We start from the raw sequence: 12,603 nt of genomic DNA on the forward strand, positions 1-12,603 counted from the left end.
GGTCCAACTTGCCGCAACACCCAATACAGTCATTTCCATTGCACAAGGAGCCCTTTAGATGAACCACGTACCATAAAATGGGGAAAAAGGACTAACACTAAATCATCCACTTTATACTCTGCAGGTGGACTATAATGGGAGTTGTAATGCCGTTGTTGTCCCACTTGTATACAGCCTAAGTGCTCAGCAGACTCTACTCGGACAAGTGGAAGAATGTTGGTTAAATACTGATCCCATGACCTAGCATCGGCAGCTCGTGGCAATCGCAAAAGTAAACTGTTGGTAATATTGGATCATGACCATATAAAAGTTTATATAGTGAAGCACCAACAAAACTCTGCACCCCTGTGACATATGCATACCGAAGAGACAGCAAATAACCATCCTAATCCAAATGCTGAAAGTTCACATACTTCGCAATCATCCCTTTGAATGTTTGGATGAGGTGTTCCACCAGACTGTCTAATTGTGGATAATAAGCACTCGTGAAAGTGTGGCGTATCCCCAACTGAGACGTCAAAACATGAAATGCCTCAGCCATAAATGCGGGACTATTATCTGAAAGAATCCCCTCTGAACAAAAATGCTGGAACACCACTCGATTGAGAAGGAAGTATCCAATAGCAGTTGCAAAGGCGCTAGCAAGAGCACCAACCTCCACCCAATGAGTCAAGTAGTTAGAAACAATAATAATATAGTCATTGCCAGCAGTCGACTGTCCCATAAGATCAAATGCCACCAACTCAAACAGACGGGAAATTACAATTGACTTTAACTGTCCTTTCGTAACACGAGGGGGAGTATTACGAGCTTGGCACTAAACGTAGCTATGCATGTACCAAATAATATCACGTCACATTTTCAGCCAATAGAAAGACCTGTGCAACTTCTCCGTTACACGACAATGTCCCATATGCCCACCTAGAACAGAAGAATCATGGTAGGCATGGAGAAACCGCGGAATAAAAACAAAAGGCACCACTAGCCATAAATGATCATCAAAATCCATCCCCATAAAATAAAGAACGCCATCTTCAAGGTGATATTGAAAATTTAAATGCCGAAAAGGCAAGTCATTAGCAAGTGATGCAGGATTCTCAAACCCATCTCGAAGCCTTCAAATCCACAGCTCAATTATTTGAGCCTTGCGAACCTCATCAAGAGAATGTAAATCTTGCTCTGTGCCTTGTGAGCATTGAATGTCAAGTACAGCAATCGCCGACGGCACAAAATCCTCATTTAGAAAATCCACAAATGCTGGAACAACAAGTTCATCAAAAACATGAGAAGAGAGTGGAGAAAGAAGAGGAGCTTGAGAAAGGGCATCAGCATTAGCTATAGAACTCCTTGGGTGATGAACAACATCAAAATCATATATCTAAAGTTTCAAAGCCCATCAAGTAGTATAACCAACTAGGTTCTTTCGCTTTAATAATGAAGTAACAACAACATGGTCACCTTCAAGTAACGTCCGAGAACCATATAGATATGCATGAAGTTTCTCGAAACCCCAGACTACTACTAAACACTCCTTTTTTGTTGTGGAGTAGTTCATCTCTGTTGGTTGTAATATATGGCTTATATACGCAATGGGATGGCGCTAATCAGGCACACTCAAACTCTCTTGCATCAACACACTTCCAAAACCAATGTCAAAAGCATCCATACGCAAAATAAAAGGTCGAGTGTAGTTAGGATATGCCAAAACCAAAGGAGTTGTCAATAACCCTTTGAGATCCACAAATGCCTACTCACAATTTGAAGACCAGATGAAAGATGACATTGATGACTTCAGCAACGCTTGCAATGGTGCAGTGCGATAAAAAAGATGATCCACAAAACGACCGAGATACTGCACCTTGCCGACAAGAATTATGGTACCCAAGATAAATTGTGTCCTTGGACCCAAACATGCACTTCGACCGCTTCAGCTTTAAACCAACGTTGCGTAGCTAATTCAACACTTTACAAACATCACGAACGTGCTCCTCCCACATCCCCTCCGAGTGGATCAAGACATCATCAATGAAGTCAGTAGTCACCTCTGGCATATCACAAAGAACCTCGTCCATCATCTGCTGGAAAGTTGTTGGAGCATTGTTCAAACCAAACAGCATCACCAAGAACTCGTACAAATTAAATAGTGTATGAAAAGCAGTTTTAGGAATATCTTCTTTAACCATTGGTACTTGCTAGTACCTAGAAGCAAGATTTAGCTTGGTGAACCAACGACTTCGCCCTAGACAATCCAAGAGATCGGCAGTGTGAGGAAGAGGGTACACATCTGGGATCGTCATTTCGTTTAACGGACGATAGTCGATGCAGAAACGAATACTCCCATTAGGCTTCGTCACAAGATGAGGTTCACATGCCCAAGGACTTCGTGACTTCTAAATAACACCCTTCTCCAACATCTCTTTGACATTTACACGTAAAATCTTGATCTCCTTGGGTAACCGATGACAAACAGGAACCTTGATTAGACGAGCATTCCCGGTTGGAATCGGATGACGTGTGGCAATCTTGGCTCTGGACGATAGGTCAAATTCAAAGAGATCAGAATACTCCTTCATGAGCTGGTTAACCGCTGCAACACAAAGATCGTTGGAGGGATCGGAGAAAGGAAGAATAGAACAAGACAAAAACATAGGAAGAAATAATGGGGGAACAAAAGTAATAGAAGCAAAGGTAGAAGTAGAGGGACGAAGAGGTATGGAAGTGAGAGGAATGGATGAAACATAAGGAAGTATGAAACAAGAGGGAGAAGCCTCAAAGTCACACTTAGCATTATTGCACTGCAACCAATCTATACCAAGAATGAGGTCAAAAGTTTGACTTGGCACCACCTGCAATGACTGTAACTCAAGCTCGAAATTGCCCACATGTATAACTAGGTCCGCCTCATCCCGTGCACATGCATGTGTACGGCTGTTGCCATAAAAAATGAAAACGGGTTCCACCGCACGACACAAGTGTAGATGGCAACATATGGCAATAGGTTGAGCAATAGAAGATAAACTTGAACTTATATCAACCAACACGGAGAGAATAATAGGAGACCTCTTCTTATAAAAGTGAGTTTGGAAAGTAAACACTGGATGAACTGGTGCCGAGTGAACCCCTTGATGATACTCCTAAAAGAAAGATAGAGGGGTCATTGACTTATTCGCACAAGGTCCCTCCGTTACTTGCGCGACTCTTCGTTTCGCAGATGCATCTCGGTGTCCAAACCTTCCACTGCAGCAGCACCAATAGGACGTTGCTGACACCAAGGTCTCCACCCAGAAAATGGAGGTCACCAATTTGGAAAACACCGACAATGCTAATAAGTATGACCAATTTCACCACACGCCCAGTGAACATCACGGCCACGACCACGTCCTCGCCCTTGTCCTTGGACTCGAGCAATAGCAGCATCAACTTCCATTGGAACAGGACCATCACCCATAGGAAGTGAAGCTGAAAGACGTGTAACGAGAAGTGGAAAAGGCGACGTTTCATAATGTTGTGCCAAGTGAAGAGTATCATCAAGGGTGGTGGGAGCAAGTGCATGCACAAGACCGACAAGATCCTGACAAAGTGCTAGCCACAACATTCATAGCTTAATTCGCTCTGCTCTGCATGAAGCAAAAGACTTCGAAAACAAACGCTAAATTGCATCATCGACTCAAATGGCCCTTGGCGAAGACGATGCAATTGTTGAAAAGCATCATCACAGTCGTCGGTATGTTCGAAAGTGCGTTTGAAGACGTCTGGGAGAACATTCCAATCCCCACGAGTGGCTGCGCTCAAACCATTGTACCACTGCAATGCTATCCCTTGAAGACACATGGGAAACTCATGCAAACGTCGAGCATCATCCCAAAAATAATATGTGGCAATCACTATGAAGTGATCGAACCAATGGTATACATCATCCCCAGGATTCCCACAAAAGAACTTTAGCTGAATACAAGGATTGGCACCAAAAGTAGGAGGAGTTGTACCACGTGCCATGAATGCTACCATCAACTGAGTTTAGTTGTTCAATTACAAGTGCATAGCATCAAGCAATTGTACCAACTGTTTCTCTAGAGTCAAAGGAGGAGATTGTTAATCTGCCATAAAGACGAACGAAAAAAGAGCAAAAGAAAAAAAATGATAAAAAGTTAGAAGGACATGGTAGATCTAGATAATGTAAAAAGCTAGATCTAAACCAAAATCCTAAAAGGAAAGAACAAAAGAAAGGAAATGGAAAAAGCTAGATTTAAATGATGCAAAAATTAGATCTAAACCAAAATCCCAAATCCAAACACTCCTCAGGGACAATCAAAGGTGCCCCTCACCTCCACTAGTGTGAATGCTTGGAATATGGAAAGGGAATATAGAAAATGTGCATATCCATTAGCCCAAAAAACCCTAGATTGTATACAGGAGCGAAGGGTCTGGATTGAAACCAATCCAACGGTTTTATGCTAATATTAGCATACGGCATAATAGCCGTACACTTGGCCCTCACAAATTTACTTATTAAATTCTTTAAAGAAACAATTTCAATAAATATTCATAACGATCAAAGAATAAGTGAATTCAAATTTTTGAAGGAAAAATGTATTTAGTAAAACTCTTCAGTTATTAGTGAAATGCATTTTAGATAACACGTTATAGTTTAAAATTATCATCTAAATTCAAGCAGATAACAAATATAAATTATATGATGTATAATCTGCTATTTTATTCGAGTTGTAAGGAAGAGGTCGTTTGTGAATTCCTTTTAAAGTAATGCAAAAATAAACTTAAAAAACTTCAAGATTCTAAATTTCAAGAAATTCAAAAGGATGTAAAATTTACATAGTATAATAATATGTTATATAAAACTTCAAATAAATTTGTTATGTAATTTTTGGTAATAAAAATCTATATCAGTTCCTATAAAGAGTAAATATTAATTTAAAAAATAACAATTTGGTTTACTTTTTTATAAAAGAAAGCAAAAATTCTAAAGATCTCAAGTAACTACATTTTTATGAACTTTTCATTAGCATATTGATGCCTTTGCTATATATAATTCTTTGAACTATTGTTAAATTTTATGACGAAGTTATTTTAATCATTTGATTGCATGATTAGTAAAGCGTTTCTTCAACACTGGTGACTTAGATAATTTTTTAATTCTATAAAATAATTAAATTATATTTTTTCTTTATTATCAATGAAAAAAGCTAGTAGCCTTGCTTTCAATTTTTAATTCCATTTAAGAGGTATAGATTGAAAACATGTTAAAAAACTTTTAGATATAATTTTTCCTATTTAAAATTAAAAATGAGTTTTTTTTCTTTTTTAAGATAAAGACTTCAAGTTTTATGCAAAACATGTAAAAAAAAAGAAGGTAAAAATAGAGAAAAAAAATTATAAAAATTGCAATATTTATTGTGATTAGTAAATAAATGAATTTAAAGGTTTTTATAAATAGTAAATATTAATTTAAAATAATAATTTAATTTTACCTTCTTTTATATGAAGGCCATGACTATAAAGAGCCCAAGTATAATTATAATTTTCATGATTTTCTTTCTATTCCCTATATTTACTTCTTTATTCTTCTCTACTTCTTCCAGATGAATTTGAAGTCTTTATCTGAAAAAAGAAAAAAATCTCTTTTATTTGTTTTAAATAGAAAAACTATACCTAGAAAAAAAGTCAACATATCTTTTCTCAAGTTGGATCCAAAATCGAAACAAATGTTATTATATAATGATTAAGCTCTTTTAACAAAAAAAAACACAATTTACTTGTTTTATAAATAAAAAGGCTACTTTTACAATAAACTATTTCTTGAATTGATTGCTAAGTTTTATGAAAAAACCATCTTAGTCAATTTTCATTGCGATCAGAAAAGAAATGAATGTAAAAGTTCTTGTAAGAAATAAGTATGAAATCTAGAAGTTGAAAGACCCCAAATATAACCACAAATTTCATGATTTTTTTCTTCTTCTCTATAATTACCTCCTTTTTCTTTTCTACTTCTTTTATACAAAACTTTATCTGAAAAAAGATAAAAAAAACTCTTTCTTTTTCTATGGAACTCTAAGCTACTTAGATCTCAATTCCTGAGTATTGCTGGAGATGCTTTTCCTCTTTCTTCCACAAGAGACTTTGAAGTGATGGTTGTTTGTTAATACTGCAATTTTCTTTCTTTGTTCCATTTACTTCATTGTTTTCATTCATTTCTCAGTATTTGGTTCTGCATCTCATAAAATAACACAGGTTTGTATTTTCTTTTGGTCTTTAGGAACTCAATCTAATCTTAATTTTATGATTGATAATTCAATCAATTATTACTGAGACATGTGGGATGACAACGTCCTCCAAGTCTGGAACGAGATCTTCCACTATGCATGGAGCATTGCCTCCCAGCTCCATAACCACCTGTAAGAGGACATGTTTTTATTGTATGTTCAGGACTGACAAGAGTTGTGGGTGGAACTTATGGGTGCATGCAAGACTGAGAAGAAGGCAAAGAGTACCAGTGCTCCCAACGGATATGGGTGCATGCAACTGTGTGAGCCACCTAAGAACTACTCATGCTGCCTCAAGAATGGATATGGCTGCATGTGGCTTTGCAGGAATGGTGTGGAGCGCACTACTAGAATGGCTATGGCTGCACCAAGATGTGCCCCAAGAGAGTCACTTCTGGAAAGAGGTCAATGTCCAAGCGCTCTATGGTGTCGACCACCCATAAACTTTCGAAGACATCAATGTGTGTATGTGTGCTACTATAGATCTATGGCAGCCAGCTTTAAATAAAAACTCCGATTTTCTTTTCTGAGTCTCGAGCTTAAAATCCACTTCCTTCTTTCAAGATACCCCGTGAAGTTTGCTTTTCAATCAAATTGATTGTGTGATTGTGTCCAGTTCCAAAGCAGGAGTTTCTACAAAAGATCAAAGGTGAATAGATTCAAGCATGTATAAATAAAACAAGCCTTTCTCATTTTCATAGCTCCTTTTAGATGTGCCATTGGTGAATCGTGATTCCCATTGTTGGCAAGGGGGGATCGCCTCATGCAGCAGAATTGCGAACTTTGAGCATCAGATCGTCGTAATGCTTTATTTCCGAGGATCTACGCCCCCAAATTTCATGATCAACTTTGAAACTCTTGGATCGAAATTTCGATACGATCAAAAGCTTCTTGATGTTCTTGGTGATATTTCCAAAGTATGTTTATAAATATTTAGTGAATTTAAGCAGTTTTAATAGAATGCTGCCAACTTGCAAACAATTGCAGCATTACATTGTGAAAAGCTCCGCAATGTTTTCTAAATGTCCTAAACTACACCATTAAACTCTTGTGGCCTGATGCTGGCTGCAGCAACAATCTGCTGGGGAGAAATGCCTGATGCAATCCCAATTCTTTGTCAAACGAAAGAATTGAGCCATTCAAGTTCGTAAGCTCCACCTTCCTACAAAGTCCTCAAACATCCTCTAAGAACTGGACTGCATTGCCAATGAACCGGAGTATGAGGTTCGTGCCATTCTCGATTCCAAAATCCTTCCTCAAAACCACCAACTGCCCAGAAGTTCGTGGCTTTGGTTGCTGGAGCGCATGTAGCTTGTGGAATAGCAGCTTAAGGTCTGCTGGGGAGGTGAAAGGAGTAGTTTTAAAAGCTGTCGTAGCTTCTCCTCAAGCTTGTAGTGACACTGCTTTTGCCGGCGTATAGATTTTCGGGAAGTCTCGAGATGGCTGTTTAGTCTGATTCCCATCTGATGTGCTTGGGAACCGAGGGCGGCTTTGGAGCGTCGAGACTTCCTTCCAGATGTCGTTTGCGTGTATCACTTTGCCAGCCTTCAGGGCTTGGAGGAGCCTTGGCAATCCATGGATCCTGTGCTGCCAAAACCATACGCACTACTCCTTGCAATTCTCTCAAGCCCCTCATGCTCGAGCTTGTCACCACCATGCCGTCAAACGCCACACACGCATTTGGATAGCTGGTCACATCAATCTCCACAACCTGTAAAACGAAAGAAAAACAACATTAAAACTTGGCTTGTCCGAAGGTGAATCCATCCATACCTTGGGATACCTCTGGCTGAAGTGCGTCAAGATGACTTGCTCCGCTTGCATTCGACTTCCAACTTGCAGAGCCTCGCTCACGGTACAGTGCCGTTTCTTCCGAGCGTGACTTTCCAAGCAATCCTCAAACGTGGCCTCGTGAATGAGCAGCGTGCAGCCGGCTCCAGCTTGAATGAGCCGGTCCGAAGGTCGGGTGTCACCCGAGTAAACCAAGTGCCATCCAGTTTGTCCGTGTAGCACCAGACCATAGGCCTCGTAGCAGTGATTAACGGGAACACTGGCAATGCTCTTCAGCTGTAGAGTCTCTAGGACACGTCCAAGGTGGTGCGAGCCTTCAAATTCTTCGAAGTGCATCACTACGAAAGCTGGTAATGGAAAACCCGACTGTGCGTGAGCATTGCAAACCTGATAAGCAAAAATGATATGAGGAATTCGCAGTCCTTGTCATGAAGCAAGAAAAGAAGAAACCTGTACCTCAGTAAGCCACTTTACGACGGCAGTGGATCCAATAACCAGTAGGGGCTTTGTTCTCTCCCGTGCTTGCGAGCAAACAATGGCCACAGCTCCCAGGACATGGTCGGCATGTTTGTGGGATAACCACAGACACTCGATAGAGTTGACGGCTTCCAAAGCTTTGGCCTCGCCGTAACTCCTGAAAATCTGTCCGAGCACGCCTTCACCAGCATCGAGCAGCATTGCAGCGGAGCCTCGGAGACGAAGTAAAACACCACTGCTTCCCCGGTACTTACTCGGCTCTGCCGAGCCCGTGCCGAAAAACTGCACCTCAAAGTCATCGCTCGAGCACACTGCTGTGCGGCTTTGTCCACAACTCTTGCGTAGCATACTTCGTTTCATGGCTCTTGCCACGAGCTGGTTGGAACTGCAACGCTGGCTCTCCATGTTGAGAAGTTTGTCTCTGAGCCAAGGCTGCAGTTTTAAGAGGTCCTCTTGATAGTTCGTGAAGTTGAAGTTTTCGATACATTTCGAGTGATCCATGCGCACGACAATGTCACCGCAGCTTCCCCGTTCCAAAACTATCCGCGAAAGAAGGTGACCACTTGTAAGGCTTGAACGTTTCGCTGCTGAAGGCTCGCACTCATTGCAGTTAGCTGGGATGGGAAAGAACTTCTTGCTAACCATGTTGAGCATCGCTGTGGTTCGTAAGGAAGCCTGGAATCCATACTGCGGCGAGCTTGCATTAACCAGGACATGGAACGACTGATAATTCTCAATCCATCTGCTGTACTCTTCAGACGTCACCACTGGTCCCGGGCTCAAATGAATCACTGCTGCTATTCCTTGCGGGTGCTGCTCGCAGTGCAAGATGGCATCGGCTTCCATACCAGACAACGTCGAACAGTCTGGGATATCCAGTATGAGCAAAGAAGAATTAAGCTTCTTCAAGTAAAAAGTATACCCGAGGACAGTGGTGACAGGAGAAGAACCTGGAGCTGTACAATCCGCAATGCTGTGGTTGCCTCTGGTATCTCTGACGAAAACAGGATTGGAGTCTTCATCGAGCTCAGGCAAGAGATCTTCCTCATGATGCCGAGAGAAAGATGCGTTTTGCTGGTAAACACAAGACTGGCAGCGGTTTCCCGACGCCAGAATGGGGAAGATAACGACATACTCGTCTTCAAAAACAGGTACGTTTCCCTCTGTCCATTCACTGACAAAAACCTGTAAGAAGCTGGGATCAGTTTTGCAGTAGCCACTTAAAATGCAAACTTGAAACTCACTTTTGGATGCCGCCAGCGAAAGATGTGACGAAGTGCGTGAACAAACGCAGCAGAACCCCGTGGCCCAGTCACTTCTAGTTTTTCGTGACCATCTTGAGCGAGCCTTAGAATGAGACCACCGATGCCACCCTGTGCCAAAAACAGAATCAAGTCATAGGTGATGGCAAGTCCGAAAACTTACAGCTGCAACTGGACGAATCGAAGTAAGCACAAGGCAAGACAGCTTTGCACAAGGCCGAATCCTGTGCTCCAGAACAAGTCGACTAAAGCCCTCTGGAACATTCACCAGGTACTGGCCTGCTCCTCCGCCATGCGACAGCAGCAATGAAGGACCGACTCCATCGCCACTAGCATTCAAAATCGTGACTTCCATCGCCTAAAACCCAAAACCTAGTTCAAAACTTCTCTGCAAAACGGGCGAGTTAGCTAGGAGAAAACAAAGAGAGATGACTTATTGCGTGACAGTTCGTTCTTGGAGGCTGAAGCAGCGTATATGTTCGACATAAGCATGCACGCCGTTTCCTCCTCCTCTTCAGTGTCCGCTTTCATCCTTTTCGCCCGCTCGGTGTCCGAATGGATTTTACAGGCACCCAGGATCGTCGTCCATGCCACTGGAGTTGGCTCATACGGCATTCCACCCAGTAGCTCCTCGGCCTCTTTCAGCCTTCCAGCTCTTCCCAGAACATCAACCATTCCAACGTAGTGCTCCACGCCTGGTGCCAATCCAAAGTCTCTCCTCATCGACACAAAGTAGTCTCGGCCCTCGTCCACCAAGCCCAGGTGGCTGCACGCTTGTAGCACTGTCGTGAATATAATCTCGTCCAGCGCCATGCTCTCGAGTGCCATGCACCAGAACGTCTCCAGTGCCTCGTTGTTGAAGCCATGCTTTGCATAGCCGGAGAAGAGTGCAGTCCATGTAGCCACGTCTCTCTTCACCATGTCGTCAAACACCGCTCTAGCTTCTCCAAGGCTTCCACACTTGCTGTACATGTCTACCAGCGAGTTCTGGACGACCGGGTCTCCGTCAAAACCATCTCGGACGATTTCCCTGTGAACCACCATTCCGTCTGCCAGGGCTCCCATGCCTGTGCATGCGTTTATGACGCTAGCGTACGTAAAGCCATCCGGTCTCACGTCCCAAGTCTCCATCTCGTGATAAAGGTCGAGCGCCTTCTCCGGATGGCCACCTTGAGCATACGCCGAGATCATCATTGTCACTAGGATCGTGTCCTTTTGAGGTGTCAAGTCGAACATCCGCCTCACTTCCTCCAGATTGGCACACTTGAGGTACATGTTGAGCAGAGAGTTTTTAATCACAAAGTCCAGCTCCATCTTCTCGGATAGAATCCGAGCGTGAATCTCCCGGCCCTTCGCGAGAGATCCCACGCTCGAGCATGCGCGGAGAACGCTCGCATATACGTACGCGTCGGGCTTCTCCACTCTAGCAATCATCTGTTCGTAGAGCTCCAGAGCCTCGGACGAATGACCATCTTGGGAGAAGGCCACGATCATCGTAGTCCAGGCAACCACGTCCTTGTTGGAGATCCTGTCAAAGACTTGCTTCGCGTCCTTGAGGCTCTTGCACTTGGCGTACATGTTGACGAGGGCGCTGCTCACAACCACGTCGAGCTCACTGCCTCCAGCTCGCAGCCTCTCGTGAACAGCCTTTCCCTGTTCCAAGTCCCCGAGCCTCGAGCATGCGTCCAAGACGCTGGCAAACACGAACAAGTCCGGCCTCACTCCTTCCAGATCCATCCGCCTGTAAAACTCCAGCGCCTCCTTGAAGCTCTCGTGCCGGACGAGCGCTGCAACCATGGAGCTCCAAGAGATCACGTCTCTCCTCACTCCCATGCTGTTAAACACCTCCCTGGCCTCGTCCAATCTCCCACACTTGGAAAGCATGTCGAGCAGCGAGTTAAGCACTGGAGTCGTGGCTTCCAGTCCCTCGGACACCACCCTCTTGTAGAACAATCTCCCCTCCTCCGCAGCTCCCAGGTCCGAGCAAGCTCCAAGAACACACGACACCGTGAAAGCGTTTGGCGCTACGTCCATGGCCTTGAAAAGCTCCATCGCTTGCCGGGGATGCCCAGTGTGGGCATACGCTGCGATCATGGCAGTCCAAGCCACTGTATCCCTGTAGCTCATCCTGTCGAAAACTTCTCTTGCTCGATCCACGCTGCCACACCTCGAGTACATTCCAATTAGCCCGGTTGCCACCACGATATCTGATCCACAGCCACAATCCACGATGTGAGAATGGATTCTCATGCCGGTAGGGAGATCCCCGGGCTCCAAGCAAGCCGCGAGGATCCCCGAGAAGAAGAAACTAGTCGGTCTTACCTTGGCGGTGTCCATCGCTCGGTAGAAATTCAGCGCCTCGCGCATTTGCCCGTTCTGGGTGTAAGCCATGATCATCATCGTCCACGAGAAGCTGTTCTTGGCATCGATCGCCTCGAAAGCCTCCCTGGCAAGATCCGGAGCGCCGCATTTCCCATACATCTGGACAAGGAGGTTGCCGATGAGTGTGCTGCCGCTGTGATCGCTGCCTAGGACCCTCGCGTGGATCCGCTTGCTCGCCTCCAGGTCCCTGGAGATCCCGCATTTCCGTATCAGCGCCGAGAAATCCATGAGGCCGACGCTCCTCTTGCGCTCGTCGAGAACCTCCTCCGCAAGTTTTGCCCACACGAGGAGATTCTCTACCTGGAGACGCTTGAATCCGGCGATCCAGGAGAGGTAGCTTCCGGACAGCGATCGGAGCGGCTTGCCGGCGTGCCTGCCGAAGGAGACGATCGTCTCCCCGGCCCCGATGGAGG

General features: G+C 44.0%; 2 protein-coding genes across 3 annotated transcripts; both read right to left on the reverse strand.

The window, feature by feature from the left end:
- Positions 1-7,249: 7,249 nt before the first annotated feature.
- On the reverse strand, positions 7,250-10,189 carry LOC9649044 (tRNAse Z TRZ4, mitochondrial). 2 transcript variants are annotated; one of them, XM_002976604.2, is made up of 5 exons: positions 9,972-10,189; positions 9,791-9,919; positions 8,526-9,731; positions 8,052-8,456; positions 7,250-7,989 (listed from the first exon to the last, which is right to left on the reverse strand). In XM_002976604.2, exons 1-5 carry the CDS (start codon positions 10,161-10,163, stop codon positions 7,726-7,728), a joined length of 2,196 nt encoding a protein of 731 aa, XP_002976650.1. In that variant the 5' UTR covers positions 10,164-10,189; the 3' UTR covers positions 7,250-7,725. The 2 variants fall into 2 exon arrangements, with proteins under 2 accessions (XP_002976650.1, XP_024537287.1); XM_024681519.1 differs by lacking the exon at positions 9,972-10,189 and having other exon boundaries at positions 8,526-9,412; positions 9,469-9,731; positions 9,791-9,904.
- On the reverse strand, positions 10,173-12,482 carry LOC9649388 (pentatricopeptide repeat-containing protein At5g16860). Its single transcript, XM_024681520.1, has 2 exons — positions 12,131-12,482; positions 10,173-12,015 (listed from the first exon to the last, which is right to left on the reverse strand). Exons 1-2 carry the CDS (start codon positions 12,390-12,392, stop codon positions 10,217-10,219), a joined length of 2,061 nt encoding a protein of 686 aa, XP_024537288.1. The 5' UTR covers positions 12,393-12,482; the 3' UTR covers positions 10,173-10,216.
- Between the last annotated feature and the right edge of the window lie 121 nt (positions 12,483-12,603).

The sequence above is a fragment of the Selaginella moellendorffii genome, unplaced genomic scaffold (genome assembly GCF_000143415.4).
Source record: "Selaginella moellendorffii unplaced genomic scaffold, v1.0 SELMOscaffold_31, whole genome shotgun sequence".
Lineage (NCBI taxonomy): Eukaryota > Viridiplantae > Streptophyta > Lycopodiopsida > Selaginellales > Selaginellaceae > Selaginella > Selaginella moellendorffii.